Below are 18,348 nucleotides of genomic sequence, written 5' to 3'. Positions count from 1 at the left end.
AATGAACAGATCCCGCACTAGAATATATTTAGCTGTATGGAAGTTTTCTAAATTATTATTATTTAAAATATGTGATAACATTCAGTTTGTTTCAAATTCTAAGTTCCATTAGAATTTAAAACTTTGATGTTCTCTTTTACTATTTTGATATTTTCCTTATTAGTCCTAGCTCCTACCTGTACAAAGGCTATTTTGAAATCCTTCAACATGATTCTGAAATAACACATTGGTCCCACTTGGTCAGGAAATACTCAAACACTTAACTCCCTAGCATATGCTCACCAACTTTCTTTTTCAAATGCAGCTTCAGGGTCCTTTCCCTTTTGATATTATGAGACTTTATGCCTGAAAGAGCTACATGGCCAAATCATCAAAACATTTGGCATCAAACCCGAACGTTCAATTACCTCCTCATTGCCCAATCAAAGCCCTCAAAGTGATCTATTTGTGCCATTAAGGCTGATAGAGCTCCTTTCATTGTCCTCTTATACAACAGACAGTATCCCTGCACCGCCTTCTCCCCGTTCAGCAACAACCATCAATAAACTCTCTTAGCCATATTTTCTCCTTCAAACATCAACAAATCAAAAGGACACAAAACACTCCAACTAACCAGACCATGAAACTTCTGGACCAGTTACTAGGAAGTTTTCAAATTTTCATCTGCTCGAATAGCCCAGGATAACATCACATTCCCATTCTTCCTCCATCTACCCTTTAACAGATTAGCCACTTGGCCCCTCTCATATGAAACCAAAACTTTATAACACAAGCAAGATGCTAAAACATTTGATTGATCCGTCAAAGGAATTTCAGTTGACCCCACTGGTGGTTCTGCTGTGCATTAGCGAGACAGTGGTTCAAAATATGATGCAGCAAAAGGATCTTTAGGATGAAAGCAATATAGCGTTTTATAAAATTCATTTGTAAAAGGGCATTCAATATGCCGCTATGTTTGACTAATCGTGTTATAAAATTAGAAATGAATGTTAAAATGATAAAAAAATTGTGTAACAATAAAAAGTTATTTATTAAAATTAATAATATTAAATATTTTTTTTAAAAAAAAGTATAACATTTGTATTAGAAATGTACCAAAGAAGAGGGAGCACCACTCCTTTACAAAAGATTTACAAATTTGTTAGTGAGTCAATGACATTCCCAAAATCTTCAACCTTAATGATATCATGCCCAACATAAGACAAACGAAGTATTTAAGCCATCTCTCTCTTAGTTTACTAATATTATTCACAATCCTCTCAAACGCTCTTAAATTTCTTTCCTTCCAAATAACCCCAAAAAAACAGACAAGGGGACGAGCCTTGCAATTTCAGTTTTCAGTCCTGCCCCACCCCAGGTCCAAATCTTCTCCTCAATCTAACCAACCTGTACCCAGCAGATTCCTACCAAGCCATACACCAAGCTGCAGAGTTCATAGGCAGTAGGGCACCTAAGCAGAAGGTGACGACAACCTTCCTCAGTTTTCAAACACATAAAACAACCATTCACCAAAGTACATCCCCTGACCTTCAATTTGTCTAAGGTTAAAATGCTTTCCCTATAGGCCTCCCAAGCAAGAAAGCCATCCTCAGGGACGCAGAGTTTTTCCCGATTAAAGTGTTGGGAAATCTGGAAGAACTACACTTTGTATGACTCATCAGCTTGTTATAATAAGAGCTCACCGAAAACTCACCATTTTTGCACCCCCTCCATAGCACCTGATCCGGATCACTGCAAATTTGAAAATCAGATATGTTCTTCAGCAGGTTAACATACGCCTCTCCTTCCCGATCATTCAAATTTCTACAAACATTAACGGACCAGATACATCTGTCATTATTCCTCACATAAGCCTCTTCCACCAACATATTTTTTGATTGTGCAATTGCATAGATTCTGGAAAAACAGACTTTAAAACACCCCCCATCCAACCACTGATCGTATCAAAATCTAGTTTCATTACCTTTTCCCACTTTCCAACACAAGTTCTCCACGAAACTAGACCAGTCCATCTTGATTTTCCTCCACAAACCTAAGCCGTGCCTTTTTCTATCCACCCTCCCCAAACCCATAAGTGCACAGGTCTGCCACCTAGCCAAAATCACCCTCTTCCACATTCTACCATCCTTTCTCAAAAATCTCCACAACTACTTGTCTTGTAAAGCTTTATTAAATTCAACCACCGATCGAATGTCCAAACCACCATCATAAGCAGGCTTCTTTATTTCGTCCCATTTGACAAGATGAAACTTTTTTCTATCTCCACTATCGCCCCATAAGAAACGACATTGAATGGTCTCCAATGTTTAGCAACACTTACCGAAATGGTCAATGTTGAGAGATAATAAACAGGTAGATTTGCGAATGTGCTCTTTATAAGTGTGAGTTTACATCCTTTAGACAAAAAATTTCTCTTCCATCCGGCAAGTCTAGACTCAAACATGTCAATTACCGGTTCCCAAAGTTTCTTCTCCTTGTACCTAGCACCAAGAGGCACCCTAAGATATTAATGGGAAGATTTGTAGCCTTACAGCCCAACACCTTAGCAAGGCCGCATTCATCACCCTTATCCCCTAATTTGACAAGTTCGGTTTTATCAAGGTTGATATTGAGTCCTGAAACATCTTGAAAACAAAGAAGGATACACTTCAAGTGGAGAAGAAATTGCTTTTTGAGATAACAAAACAGAAAGGTTTCATCCACAAAAAATAAATATGAAATTTCCATCTCCTCATCACCCCTGCCAATCACCACTTCCTTGAGAAGCTGACACTATTTTTCCCGTTCAATCATATCATTCAACATTTCCATGACAATGATGAATAATAATGGTGACAATGGGTCTCCTTGCCTCAACTCCCGGGAACCCGTGAAAAATCTTGAAGGCCCACTATTAATCAAAACAACAAATGATGTGGTTCTCATACAAGTCTTCATCCAATCCCTCCATTGATCCCTGAAACTCATTCTACTCAGCAAGTAATCCACAAAGTTCCAGCAAACGTGGTCATATGCCTTCTCCATGTACACCTTACATATTAAACCATCTTTGCTATTCATGACCAAATCGTCAACAGTCTCATTAACGACAAGGATAGCATCTTGAATTTGTCTACTAGCAACAAAAACGTGTTGACACTCCCCAATGAATTCCTCCAAAACTTTGGATAGTCTAATCATTAACATCTTCACAATGAGTTTATAAATGCAACCCACCAAACTAATAGGTCTTAAATCTCTAATATTATCCGCACATTTCTTCCACTAAACTAATAGGTCTTAAATCTCTAATCTTATCCGCATATTTTTTCTTCGCAACCAATACCAAAAATTAAGAATTCAGAGCTCTAACAAACTTACCCTTGGAATGAAACTCATGGAAGACATCCATAACATCCTTTTTAATAACATACCATAAGGTTTTAATGAAGTTCATGTTGAATTTGTCCGTGCCCAGGGCCTTATCCCCATCACAAGACTTCAGTGCAGAGATTACCTCATCCTCAAAGAACCTGGCTTATAACATCTTTCTGTTGCTTCCCCCAATTTTCTTGAAATTCAAACCGTCTAGTTGAGGTCTAACAGCAAACTCTTCCTCATATAGACACATAAGATGCTCCCTAGCAGCCTCTCCTATGTTTTCGTTGCCTTTGTGTTTGACCCCATCCACCCACATCTCCTCCAAAAAATTGCATCTTCTATGTTGATTTGCCAAGGTATGAAAATATTTAGTACTTATGTCCCCTTCTTTCAACCATTTTTTCCTAGACTTCTGCTTCCATGCAAGTTCCTCCATTTTTTCTTTTCGGGCCAGCAACAATTTTATTTCATCCATGCGATTGATCTCATCCAACTGCAGACCCTCCGTTCCCTCCTTGTGGTCTAGCTCCCCCAGTTCGAAGAATAACATATTCGCCTCTACATCTTCCTTTGAGATCACCTCTTTTGTCCACTCCTTAATAATGTTTTTCAATAACTTCAGTTCGCACGCCACCTTCTAGCTGGCCGTACCTTCCACCATAAACTTACTCCAACTGTTTCAACTAACTGCCGAAAGTTGTCCTCCTGTAACCACTGGTCGTTTAAACGGAATGGAGTAGAGCCCCATTGAATATTGTCATACACTAGGCATATCGGAAAGTGACCCGAAATTGCCTATTAGAGCGTTTTTTTAGTCAAACTAGCAAGCTGAATAAGGAGATCAGAAGAAAGAAAGAACCTGTCAATCCGAGAACAAGACAGGTTGACTCTCTGGTTGGTCCATGTCCAAAGACTACCGGTCAGTGGGAGGTCGATTAGTTCAAGCTCCTCCAACTTCTCTCTGAATTCCCCCGCCACCGAATCCAAAAAAGACACACCAATCCTTTTCTCCCTCCTCAACATCATATTGAAACCCCCCCCCCCCCCCCAAGAAGCCATTTACCTCCCCATTTCAATTTGCAAACCTCCAATCCCTTCCACATTAGCTCCCTTTCCACCTTGTTTCCTCTACAATCGACACCCGTAAACATCCATTCATCCCTGCTTCTCCTGCATTTAAATGTACAAGAAATGGAAACGTCCCCCCCGAATCACGTCCGAACACTATAGTGAATCATTATTCCACATAACTAAGATCCCTCCCGCAACACCGGAGGAGGGAATAGAATGGACCACATCCGCCTTAATAACATTTAGGAGGCTGTCACAAAAATCAAGCTTAGTTTCCTACAAAGAGACCACATCCGCCTTCCATCTCCCCAGACAACCTTTAATAACATTTCTCATATTAACTATTTTAGAAATCCCTCTCCTAATTAAAATTATTACCAAAATTTTATTTTTTTGTTTATTTATTTACCAATTTTTATTCAATATAACTATTTTTATAGAATAAGAAATATTATTGAAAAAAATAGGACAGAAACTATTAAAAAACAGATATATCCCCAAACAGCCTCCTAAATGCCAGAAGGCCGGAATAAACAAAAAACCCAAAAAATTCGAGACAGTATCAGCAATAAAGTGATCCTGAAAATGGAAAATGAAGAACAAGTGTGGAGACCAGGACCTCAAATTTGACAAGGGACTTGAATCTTTTTGTAATCAAAATGGCAGAACACCAGTTTCTCCCAAGATAGCTGATATTCAATTCTCTTGTCCTACTCCTCGAAATTATCCAGGAGACCCTATCATCTCTCTTGGCACAAATAGTCAAGTAGAATTAGAAAATTCCATCTCCTTAAAGCTAATTTTGACAAATATTGCTTATGAAAATCTCAATGCTCTTCTAGGGAGTCGAGAATTGAGATTAATGGAAAGCTCTGGGGAGGTGTTGGTTGCTGTCTCTCCTAAGACTTATATGAGGAGGAGAAACTCAGTTGATCTATAAATCAAGAGTCTGTTGGTCAGAACATATACTGGTAACTCTTTTGTTATATTTTTACTTTAAAAATGTTAAATTAACAAATGAAATATAACATTAATAAATAAATATACTCATTAAAAAATTTCTACACCTTTGTCTTCTTTATTGAAAAGTATTCTCTTTCTTTGTCAATGGATTTGCAGAAACATATTGATATTTTTCTTAACATTAACAGATAAATATACTCACTAAAAAAGTTTTAGACCTTTCTCTTTTTTGTTGAAGAGCTATTTTCTTTCTTTGTCAACAGACTTACAGAAACAGATTGATAGCTTGTCTTATTTGTAATTCCAGAAATTTTTTGTATATGGATGGCTCTCCCATCAGTTTAAGGAACATTTGATACAAAGAATAAATAACCATAACAACGATCAAACCCAAGTTAATATGACAGAGGCTTAATTTTTTTCTGAAAGTGAAACTTAACATTTTACCTTCGGTGGATGCAGCCAAGGGCAAAAGTGATTGATCCAGCATAGCTTGAATCTGTTATTCCATTCAGATCAGCGAGCAACAATCTACTCTGTACATCACCTTGAGAGAGTGAGTAATAAAGCTAAAAAGTTTTTTTCTTCATGGGGCCTATATTGCATGCTAAGAAAACAGATCAATGTCCAATTTTTCTGTGAAGGAAAAGTGACAACATTAGCAAACATCTTCAGTCCACCTAAGTAAGCTCTTGCCAGCTCAAAATGATTGCATGTAAATTATAATCGGAACTAACCATTCGAGCCGTAAAAATATCACTTCCAAGGCGAGCTAAAAGACCAAGACCCTCTGATGATGCCCTACGTTGTGATGCACAAATGTCTCCCTCTGCCAGAATACCCTAGAAAATTAAAACAAAAATTTGCACCAAAAACATAAGCAACATGGCATAATATTAAGGAGATTGGTTCATAATGTATTAACACGTGTTATTTACCCTAAGATTTCATACCTGAAAAATAGCTTGTGCTGAATTTAGTAACTCTATCCCTAATGGTTGACGACGTAGAGCAAGCAAAGCCTATAATAAAGAAGAAAAACAAAGTTAAACCCCTTACTTTCAAATTCTTTAAATGATGTGGGACCATCCAGCATTTTTTGTATTAACATAGAACTACTACCATAATCATCATAACTACTACATTTTAGCAAGTCTTTTGTACTTTAGTAACATTTTAGTTCTTATTTGGTAAGTACTTTTATTTTGTTACTGGTTTTCTATTTAAGGAGTCTAATTATAACAGGCTACAGAGACACCCTATAAATACATAGGTAGTTCATTATTATCAAATAGACTGCTTGTTCTCTTTCCTCTGTGTGGGTGTGCGTTTGTTTTTGCCTCCCATACCCAAAAGGTCGTCCCAGGACGACAGACCCCTGGCTGACCATGCCAGTGGGTCAACATAAATTTCTTGTCATAAAACAGAAATCATTCAACGTGGTGGAGGAATGAGGGGTTCGTATTTATGAAAATGGAAGGGGCTATCGTAAATCTATTTTCTACCAGATGGGAGATGTGTCTTGCCTTCTCAAGTGTTTCAGGGAGTTCAAATGGAAAAAATCTGAAGGGGCGTGGAGCAGATATCGAAGGAGTAGTTGGAGGTCGTTATGGATGGCATTGAATAGTAATAATCGTGGAAAATTCCTGGTGCTATCAGAAGGTAAAAAAGGCCCAAATGGGAAAACTAATAGATTGTTTATTCTGGAAGGGGAAAAAGCTGCGGGTTTGTGGTAGGTAATGGAAGCTATTCATGATGTGGCCGATTTGGAGTTGATTATGTCGGAGTGGTTGAAAGGAAAAAGATGGTTATTGGTGAATGAACCAACTATGGTGCCCGTCCCAGTGGCTGGTTTCTTCAAGTGTCCTGATTGTTGCATTGAGTGGGAGCTTCGAATGGGAATGAAGATTAAATTTTTTGCTGAAATGGTGAGAACTCCTGGTGCAAATTCGTGACAGGTAGGGCGGATGACTCGTTTGGGCTAGAATGAAATGGGTCAGGGCATTTCAAATTTTAAAAGTAGGGATAGTACAAGTCACGTGCGTGTGGGTGAGCGGGAAGGTAAAATTGATAGACTCCGTGTTGGGCAAGCTGAGGTTTCAAAAAGGAAATTCTCTTGGGCTGTGAAATGAAAATGGGTTGATAACCTTGGGCCTAGCAAGAGGATGGGTAAGAGAAGAGTGAAGAAAATCTGGCAGCCCAAAAAAATAAAACTCGGATTTGCTAAGGGTATAATTGTCATTGAGGGTGCTGCAACAAAATATTCTTGTTGCTCGACAGAAGAGTGTTTGAAGGAAAAAGAGACGTAGTCCACTGTAACAGAAGAGGAGGAGCTGGACTGCGATTCAGAAGCGAAGGAAAACGGAGGATGAACAGAAGGTTGTTCTGTGCAGGATTGAGGGATCCGTAGTGTCTAAGGTTTCTGTGGGGACCAACGGGTTTGGAGGTGATGTACAAGGAGTACGGGTGTCGAAGGTTACGCTGCATCGTTGGGTGCGTAGGCTGTGGGAATCGACCTTGCATTAATGGAGGTTGGGTTAATGGCAGACAATGACGGTGAGGCTCTGGTGGTGACCCCCATCCAGATTGACAACCAGAATGAGGGATTGTTGGCCATGGGAGAAGGAGACTTGGCAGAACACTACTCGGACTGGGTTCGGCGGAACTTTGTCAAGGTGAGTAAGATGTTTGGGATGGATTTTGATGGGTTGGAACACAGAATGTTGAGTTTACTGACTGAACTTGAAATCAGATTTGTGGAAGTTGAAAAGGAAAAGAAAAAAGGAAAAAAGGAGTGGCATTAAAAAGGGAGAGGGAGGCAGTATAGAATTAAAGAGGTTGGAATGGTATTTGAATTTTGAAGGAAAAAAAAGCAGGAAGAGAGGGGAAGGGGAGTTTTCTGACATATGATGTGGGAATCGACCTTGCATTAATGGAGGTTGGGTTAATGGCGGATAATGACGGTGAGGCTCTGGTGGTGACCCCCATCCAGATTGACAACCAGAATGAGGGATTGTTGGTCATGGGAGAAGGAGACTTTGAAGAACATTACTCGGACTGGGTTCGGCGGAACTTTGTCAAGGTGAGTAAGATGTTTGGGATGGATTTTGATGGGTTGGAACACAGAGTGTTGAGTTTACTGACTGAACTTGAAATCAGATTTGTGGAAGTTGAAAAAGAAAAGAAAAAAGGAAAAAGGAGTGGCATTAAAAAGGGAGAGGGAGGCAGTATAGAATAAAGAGGTTGGAATGGTCTTTGAATTTTGAAGGAAAAAAAAGCAGGAAGAGAGGGGAAGGGGAGTTTTCTGACGAACTGAATTTATGATTGGAAAAACCATTTCTTGGAACGTGAGGGGGATAAATAAGGATAGAAAGAGAGGGGTTATTAAAGGTTGCCTGAAGCGGGGGAAACCTGAATTGGTCTGTTTTCAAGAGACTAAAATGGAGGAGATTAACAAAAAGTTGATTAATTCCTTATGGAGGGCCAAAAATGTTGAGTGAGAGGATGTGTCAGCGAGGGGAGCTGTTGGCGGTATTCTGTTTATGTGGGATAATGGGAAATTTCTATGCGGAGGGGTGGAGAGGGGAAGGGTGTTGCTGTCTTGTGTGTTAAAAAATAGAAGGGATGGTGAAAGTTGGGTATTTTCTGGCATTTATTGTAGAGGGAATAGAGAGGAGAGGGATGAGTTGCTGAGTTGTAAAATAACATGGGGTGGAAGATGGGTGATTGGGGGGGAACTTTAATATGGTGTTACATATGAGTGAAAGGTCGGATATGGGCACAACCTTGGGGGAGATTGAGGAGTTCAGGGAGATGGTGGATAGATTAGAGCTTGTGGATCTTCCACTTGGGGGTGGGAGGTGGACTTGGTCTAAGGGGAGGGCGAACCTTTCATGGTCAAGAATTGACTGATTTTTAATCTCTAACAGTTTGTTATTGCAGCTTACAGATTTGCGTCAAAAACTACTTGGTCGGTCAATTTCTGATCATTTCCCGATTTTCCTTGTCCCTGAAGGCATTATTTAGGAGCCTACTCCATTCAAACTGGATAACAAGTGGTTAAGAGTTGAGAATTTTAGGGAACTGGTGAAAAGCTTTTGGTAGGAAACAGTGGCGGTGGGCACGAGTAGCTTTGTGTTTGCTTCTATATTGAAGGATCTAAAAAATGAAATTAAGAGGTGGGCAAGGGTGGAGGAGTGTAGGCTTGAAAAGATCTTGAATGATAATCTAATTGAGTTGGCTGATTGTGACAAAATGGAGATGGGGGTACTTTGGGTGAGCATGGGAGGGTGAGGAGGGAGGTTTTGAGGAAGGAAATTGTTGAGGTTATGCATTTGGAGGCAATCTCGTGGAGACAAAAGACTAGGGAGAGATGGCTTAAAGAGGGGGATAGGAACACTAGCTACTTACACTGCATGGCAAATTCTCGTACAAATAATAATTATGTGGAAGAACTATGCTGTAATGGGGAGGTGTTTAGAGGAAATGAAGATATGAGGAAGATGGCAAGTCTGTTTTTTCAGCAACCACATACGGAAGATAAGCAGAGTAGACTCAATCTTGACAATCTGCAATTTAAGATGTTGTGTGATAAAAGTAGAGATGGGTTAGAAGAGTCTTTCAGTGAAGACGAAATAAAAGAGTGTCTTGATGATTGTAATGGGGATGAGGCACCCGTCCCGGATGGTTTCAATATGAAATTTTACCAAGTCTTTTGGGATGTGATAAAGTGTGTTGTTTTTAATGATTTTTCATAGGGCAGGGTCTTTTGTCAACTCTATAAATTCGACTTTCTTAATTCTTATTCCAAAGGTGGTGGGTGCGAAAGATATTAAAGAATTTAGACCAATTAGCTTGGTGGGGAGTATCTACAAATTGATTTCAAAAGTTTTAACAAAGAGACTCTCTAAGGTGTTGGGTGAGGTGATTAGCGAGAACCAAAATGCGTTTGTGGGGAGGTAGACAAATCCTTAATGCTGTGATGATTGCTAGTGAATTGGTGGATGAATTGGTGGGGCAGAAAAAAGAGGACATTTTGTGTAAAGACATGGAAAAGGCCTATGATCATGTTTGCTGGGATTTTGTGGATTACATGCTTAAAAGAATGGGTTTTGGGTGCAAATGGCAGACTTGGGTCATGAAATGTACTTCCACTACTTCATTTGCGGTCACGATTAATGGGGGCCCTTCAAATTTCTTCAAAGCATCTAGAGGGCTACACCAAGAGGATCCGTTGTCGCTATTACTTTTTCTCACTATTATGGAGGCTTTTAGTAGACTCATGGAGAAAGCAGGGGAATTGAAATTATTGAACGGTGTGGCTGTGGGAAGGGGTAGAGGAAAGTGTCAAGATCTCTCACTTATTTTTTGCGAATGATTCCCTTATTTTTTGTGAACCTACTATCAATGTTATACTTCACTTGAGATGCATTCTTCTTTGTTTTCAAATGGTGTCCGGTCTCAAAATAAATATGAGAAAGACGGAAATGGTTATAATCGATGATAGGGGGGTTGATGAGAGATTGGCTTTGGCATTGGGTTGTAAGACAACGAAACGAAACTTCCTATTAAATATCTTGGTGTTCCTCTTGGGGCAAAATTTAAAGATAGGAAAACTTGGGAGCCTATTGTGGAGTGTTGCAAAAAAAGGTTAGCAAGGTGGAAGAGGAATTTTCTCTCTAAAAGGGGTAGACTTACCTTGATTAAAAGTACGTTGGCAAATTTACTAATATATTACCTCTCTATTTTAACCATTCCGCCTAGCATTGCAAAAAAGCTTGAAAACATTCAATGCAGATTTCTTTGGGGTGATGTGGAGAGGAATAGAAAATATCATTTAATCAGTTGGGAGGAGGGGAAGAAACCGATGAGGGAGGGGGTCTTGGTTTAAGGTCCATTAGAGCACTCAATGATGCTCTTCATGGGAAGTGGTTATGGAGATATCTAGAGGAGGAGGAGACGCTGTGGAGGAAGGTTGTGCAAGCGAGGTGGGGAGATTGGGAAAAGAGAGGGTTCGGAAGGGTAGATTCAAACCGCATGGGAGGAGTTTTTGGAAGAAAATTAGGGATGACAGCCATGTATTCAAGGGCAGTGTGGGGTGGCAGCTTGGTAATTGTGAGCATATTAGGTTTTGGGAGGATGAATGGATGGGAAGTTTTAAACTTAAAGAATGTTTTACCAGAATTTTTGATATTGCTAGCGATAAGGAGGCGAGGATGAAGGACATTATGAAAATGTGGGTGAAGGGAAGGCATGGAATATGAATGTTACAAGAAACTTGCAGGATTGGGAAATCAATGGCTATTGCAACCTGCTTTTGGTTTTGGGCAGCATGAAGGTGAAGGAAACAAGGGACAAAAGAGTTTGGAAGCCTGATGAGAAAAATGGTTTTTCTGTGAAATCAATGTACAATTTTCTATGCACAAATGATAGAAATAATATCATTTCAGCACCCTTTAAACAGATTTGGAAAACTGAGGCCCCTCCTGGGATGGCTTTTTTTTACGTGGGAAGCCACTAAGAAATATATTTTAACTACTGATATGCTGAAAAGAAGAGGTAATACCATGGTTAACAGATGCTACTTTGCAAATCGGTAGAGGAGACATGCAACCATCTCCTTTTGTGGTACCCGACAACCTACAGCATCTGAAATTCTGTCTTGGGTTTGCTGGGCTTAAGTTGGGTAATGGCTGAAAATGTGAGTAAAGAGTTGTGGGCTTGGAGAGGTTATTGTAAGAAGAAAAACTATTTATTCCTTATTCCGCTAACTATTTTTTAGGTTGTGTGGAAGGAAAGAAATGCGAGAATTTTTGAGGGCATTGAGACTAACATTACAAACATTAAAAATAGATGGATCTATACTTTTGGTTCTAATTTGTTACGTCATCACATCAAAAATTGAGATAATTTTGGATGGGTCATGAACTACTTAATTGACTTGTAACTATGCTTTGTACATGTACGGTACTCTCTTGATACATTTGTGAATAATATTACTTCTCTTATATTTCAAAAAGAAAATCAAATAGACTGCTTGCGAACAAAATAATTTATTATTCTGATTGAAATAAGTTCCTAAAAAATTATGGTCGTTGCTGGTCCTTGTAATTGTAGATTTGAACAAAATAATTGATTACTTTTGTACATGGATGGCCACCCCCTGGTGCCATATACTTAATACTCATCTTTTTATCTCAAAAAAAATTTGTAGATTTGATTTATCTTTTCTTTAACTTTCCTATCTAACACCTAATCCACTATGCTTCATCATTAAGCTTATAAAATAAATTCAGAAACTACCTTCAATCCAGCTAGTAACCCAACACAGATGTTAGTCATACTTGCTGGATGCCACAGTTGCTTTTTCCCAGCTTTAAGACAGTGCTCAATAACTCCAAGAAGTGAGAGCATTTCACCATTATCCTGTGATTTAACATAACCAATCTTGTTAGAAACATTGGGATATCACAGCTTCAACAACATTACAATGAGCAAAGGCTAAACCATACTGAATGCTCACATACTTGGGAAGCGAACATAACACCAAAGCAAAGGAGCATCTGATTCACCAATGTCTTGTTTACTGTCTCCGGCTTGATGATCAAAAGGAGATCACGTCAAAAGTGAAAATCATATAAAATTAGCATGATGACAACCAATATTTTGTTTTTGGCAAAGAAGAAACAGAAAACTTCAAAAAAAAAAATTTAAACTACCATATGAAGTGAAAGTAGATGCATATCGTCACTCATGTGCAAGTGTTGGGTAAAAGGAGGTTAATTAGATAGATCAATACTTTAACCTGCTATCCTAGCTTGCCATGATGAGGACGAAGGGTTAGAATGAAAAGGAGTTACATGCTTACCATTGAGTATAGAATGAAGGGTACAACCATTAATAAACCGAAGCATCCACAATTAATAAGAAACATGGTATCTTGTCTGTCACCAGCCTTCTAGTTGATTTAGATGCATAAAATTTTTTAGATACCCCCTCTAGAAGCATAAATGAAATATACACACCAAGGAAGAACAAGTTTATCCTTGTACATAATGATTTTAAAACAAGTTCTTAGCATTGACTCTAACTGAAAAGCTCAGGCACGCACAGTCCAAGTACTGGTAATTATTTGTATTTTTATCTAACACAGGTAAAATTTATTATGCTGTCTTACATTCAAAAAGACTCTGATTTTACTAACAAAAATCCTAACAGATGAGGAGGCAACAAAGTGAAAAAAAATTATAGAAGAAGGAGGCCAACAGTATTCTGGGTTGATTCCACTGGTCAATCGCTAATTACACGGGAGAGAGGGGGAAAAAAACCATGTAGGGAAACAGTCTTACCAAAGGAAAACTAGAAAGCTCATTCTCCCAAACACAAGGCATGAGACCATCTTTACCACCCTGAAAAGCTCTAAGTTCATCTTCAAACCAGTCCCTGTGTGAGGACAGAAAACACGACAAAGAACTCTAAGTTTTGTTTCATTTAGGAGAAGGAGAATGGTATCACAGCATTCTCAAAGCACAAAAAATAGAATTGTCAAAAACTTTCAAAATTACCATAAAAAGATGACCAAAGAATTACTGTTACATTTAATAATAAAGAAAAGGCCAGAAATAGAAAGTTTAGACACCTTCCAGGAGTCCAAGGGCCTAACCACACATCCCTTTTGTCCAATAGCAACCTTAAACAGGAGCTCTCCTCACATCCAGAGGCATCCCTTCCATTTTAGCAGCAGGAAGAAAAATCCAAATTAATCCATGAATTTTATATATATAGACACCAAGTAAAACTGTTCATATAGCAGAGTGGCAATAAAGAAAAACCTTGGCAAGACGGCAGCATGGCAACATATCATACCTGTATGGTGTTGTGCATAATTGAATAATCTGAGGATGGTCACTCTTGTATGCCATAGGATCTGGGAGTGATTGATAAGCAATTAATATTCTGATGATGAATATGTCCACTGCAGACTTGATATTTGGTGGTTGTTTGGCTGCTATAACTGATACATAAGATAAAGCCCTGCTTTTTGCTATATGTTAATAACTTTTTCCATATAAATGAATATGTTTATATACGAAACACTAGATCAAAACTCAAATAGAAAACATGAAAGAAAATCAATTCAACAGAAAGAAAGAGTTGTTCTTGAAAAGGAATCTACAATATATGATACCTATTTAGGTATACAATAACTGGTTGCAGTAAGATGCCATTGTTCACAACGTCGGAAGAGACAAAACGCCGTACAAATTCTGTAAGTGCATGAACTGCAGCAGACCACACACTACAACAGAGGGAGAAAATGAGGAAAAAACTCTATTTTATGCCAAGAAGTGAAAATTTCTCTTTGTCAACAATAAATACTGTTTGTTGACGCAGAAATTAAATATGAAAACAGGTAACTACCAGATACTCAATTGAGTTCTACTATGACAAAGCACTAGACTAGGAACTAAAGGGGGAATCTCTTTCAAATACACCATGATAAACAACAGCTATTACAGTAACCTTTGTTTCAGTGTTTTTTCTTATACCAATAATGCAGCAAGTGGACAACTAACAAGATATGTAAAAGCTGGTTCAAACACTAACATTCATTTACAAGCAAAATATTTGACATTAAATAAGAGGTTGAGAAAAGGTCTTCATTTATTTAACAGAGAGTACCACTCTCCATCTAAAGGTTCATTATTTCTTTTTTATGAAAAAAGAATATTATTAGGGAGAAAAGACAAAAATATATTGATAAAGGACAAGAGATACTCCTAAACAAAAAAAAAAACAAAAAAGAAAAATAACAGTCAATATAGAACCAGTTTGCAATCTCCTTGCAAGACAGACAATGAGGTACCCTGCATTAATCCTCACAGAGGTTCATTTTCCTCAAACCCAAAAACCCACAACCCAGCAAAAAAAGTCACCTCTGCAGGTAGATCCTAGTCTTTTTTATTATTATAGTTTAGTTATTCTTTCAGTTTCTACCCAATAGAAACTGCCAAATAAAGATACCAAGCAGCTAAATTTGGCTCAACAGGAGAATAAAAATATCATCAATTGGCTGGCAGAATTTTTACTAATGCTTCTCTGATGAGTTTACGACCAAAACTAACAGAAAACTACTGCTAATTATTACCATGAAGTATTGGCCATGAAGACAATACCATATAGCCTAACCATGTATATTGTCTTACCATATGGTAGATATTAAGTCCTTGCACTGCTTAATTACATGTTCTGGGTTTCCAGTAAAAACATCAGCCCACAATCCAAGAATATCAAAAACCTGATCTTCAAGTTCCTACATAAAACCAAATAAATAATAAGAAACAGGTAATGTTTACACCATATGAAGATGCAGGAACAACAGATGTTTACCTCTTTAAGCATAGAACTTAATAGTGATGATAGTAATAACCACCCAGCTTCTTGTTCCACAAGAGCAGCCACAAGGTTCCTGCTAGGTTCTGTGAGCATCTTCTTTGAAACTTCAAGAACCATCCTTGGCAGTCTGTTTATGGGAGCACATTGATTATTTTCTTAGGGCAACAAAGATCTGACTATAGAAAAAGGGAAACAGAGAAAGACTCATGATTATCTCTTCCTTCATAGTTATAATTTCTTATTTAAATGTGAAATACAGGAGATTGAGCAAAAACAAGTGGATGATTAAACTCGGCTTGAAGCTGTTGACTAAGTTGTTCGATACTTTTGGATTTGTGCAGATTGCTCCATCTTCACTTAATGAATTCGAATTTGTAGAATGTAGGGTGAGAAAAAAGCTAGCAAAATTCAACACGACTCGTCTACACAGAGAGTTGAATAGGATTGGATTTGGTGTAGACAAGTTTGAAGTGCTACCAGACTATAGCTGTTTGGACCCATCAAAAAGTATATCCAGAACGATTACGCCTAATCTCAGCATCCAGCCCATTTAACAGGATGCTTCAACACCCAAAAGGGTGAGAACTACCATGTAGCGTAATTGCTCAAGCAAACTATAAGTAATGAGACAACAAAAAAACCACTGAAAAGAGCTTTGGGCTTCAACAAACGAAATTTCACCCAAGGAACATTTGAAATTATGAAAAAGGAAGAATTCTAATAATTTATTACTGATAATATGACCATATCAATTTATGGATAAGGTAGAGAAAAAGAAATCCAAAATAGAGGGACAATCACCTAGCTGGATAGCCAAGAGGTAATTTTGGCGAGATGGAAACTAGAGCAGCCAATACTGTTGCTTGCCCATGCAATGAATCAAGCTCAGCCCTCAAATTGTTTCCCTGCAAAAAATACATATAAACAAGTATTTAATATACTGTCAAGCTATGGTAAATTGGTCATTACAGTCATGTCAAGTCCTGTCATCTTTACAATGATCAGCGCACTTCGGAAAATTAGCTGACTTTCCAAAGAAGAAAAGAACTATATATAATTCGCTTTAGGTTGCTATATGATTACATTAATCACCAGATATTAGCAGAAAGAACATTAGCTTATACCTTCTCAAATGCAACATTTTCTCTTAAAGCATTTAGTGTTGTCACCCCATAAGAAATCAAACCACCAACACAAGTGGGATCAACCTCAGCTAATGTCCTCAGGGTTAAAGCAGCCTCAATCCGTACCTGTTCATAAATTACAAAATCAGGACTGCAACATCATCCTGAGACAATAAACTGTTTGAAACATTACAAACTCAGAATTTATTGAAGCCCGATTTAGGGCAGATTTGGACTTTGGCTTTTATGTTTCAGAAGCACTTTTACAACCAAACGAGTAAAATGAAAAATGCTTTTGACAAAAATTAAAACCAAAATCTGTTTTTGATAGGTTTAAACATATAAATTGTAGTTTTTAGAAAATGGTTTTGGCATTTAATAAAAACTTACATTTAAAATCTCAAAACTCATTTTTACCAAAAATAAAACTTTTTTGTTTTGAAGTAATAACACTTTCTACAATTATTACTACCAAACACCAAAAAAAATTTAATTAAAAATGGTTTTATTAAACAGTTATTGTAATAGCACCTTTAAAACTCATAGCACAAGTTATAACAATGCCAAACATCTACTGAAAAAAATTGTTTCAAGCATAATTTGCTTTCAACATAAAACCCACATGTTCAAACTTGTAAACAATTAATAGAAATTCAAGACCAAAAGACAGTGATTTTCTTTCGTGTTCTAGTATGCACCCATTTCTACAATAATTATAATACGTGCATTCACAAATTCCAAATCCCGCTCAGCTACCAACCCAAGCACATATCATTCAGAGATAGTCATTGGACTATCGACAAGCTTCTGCCAAGTAACACAAGCATTTGACAATTTTAACAGAGAATTAACCATCTTAGGGAGCAAATCTAAAAGAAAACATAGAGAGCTTACAAGTTGGGACGAATGAGATACTGCCGCAACAACTGTGTCATCAAACACCTCTTTAAACTCACGTGGAACCTGCATGTTGAATATTCACAAATTAAGCACTACCTTAACACTTACAAATTTAAACATTATTTTTTAAGTAGAAAGCATATGTATCTAAAAAAACTACAATATGTAAACGCAACACTTTCAGTGGCAAAGAACATTTTATGCTTTTTTTATAGAAAAATAATCTTTATTAAGAACTCGGAGAAGGCATACGAAAAACAGCAGATAATATTCCAGCTGAAAATGCATCAAGAAATAGGAAAGAACAATAAGTAACAGTGAAAATATCACAATGGATATTCGCAAAAAATAAGAAACTATATACACAAGAATCACAATCAAATAAGAAAAAGCAAACGCAAAAAATAATTAACTATGTACACAAGAATCACAATCAAATAAGAAAAAGCAAACCAATTTAGCCATTTGCAAAGCCAAAACATATCCATCTCTACTTCTACCATCAGATCTTGTTAACTTCCAAAAGATATGCTAA

General features: G+C 37.6%; 1 protein-coding gene across 2 annotated transcripts in view; it reads right to left on the bottom strand.

The window, feature by feature from the left end:
- The window catches only part of SWEETIE (HEAT repeat-containing protein), a 58,577-nt gene that overhangs the window by 27,459 nt on the left and 12,770 nt on the right, over positions 1-18,348 (bottom strand). For both annotated transcript variants that reach the window (XM_088210538.1, XM_088210533.1), the window contains exons 11-24: positions 17,808-17,876; positions 16,914-17,039; positions 16,591-16,694; positions 15,784-15,916; positions 15,600-15,706; positions 14,582-14,692; positions 14,260-14,427; positions 14,033-14,119; positions 13,743-13,836; positions 12,921-12,989; positions 12,697-12,819; positions 6,348-6,416; positions 6,132-6,236; positions 5,842-5,930 (exon numbers count right to left, since the gene is read on the bottom strand). In XM_088210538.1, the coding sequence (XP_088066664.1) occupies positions 5,842-5,930; positions 6,132-6,236; positions 6,348-6,416; positions 12,697-12,819; positions 12,921-12,989; positions 13,743-13,836; positions 14,033-14,119; positions 14,260-14,427; positions 14,582-14,692; positions 15,600-15,706; positions 15,784-15,916; positions 16,591-16,694; positions 16,914-17,039; positions 17,808-17,876 (1,454 nt within the window). The remainder of the gene's footprint in view (positions 1-5,841; positions 5,931-6,131; positions 6,237-6,347; positions 6,417-12,696; positions 12,820-12,920; positions 12,990-13,742; positions 13,837-14,032; positions 14,120-14,259; positions 14,428-14,581; positions 14,693-15,599; positions 15,707-15,783; positions 15,917-16,590; positions 16,695-16,913; positions 17,040-17,807; positions 17,877-18,348) is intronic.

The sequence above is a fragment of the Carica papaya genome, chromosome 1, assembly GCF_054855325.1.
Source record: "Carica papaya isolate Zhongbai chromosome 1, ASM5485532v1, whole genome shotgun sequence".
Classification (NCBI taxonomy): Eukaryota; Viridiplantae; Streptophyta; class Magnoliopsida; order Brassicales; family Caricaceae; genus Carica; species Carica papaya.
Note: the sequence above shows the minus strand (reverse complement) of the source record. Positions and strands in the feature narration are given on the sequence as shown.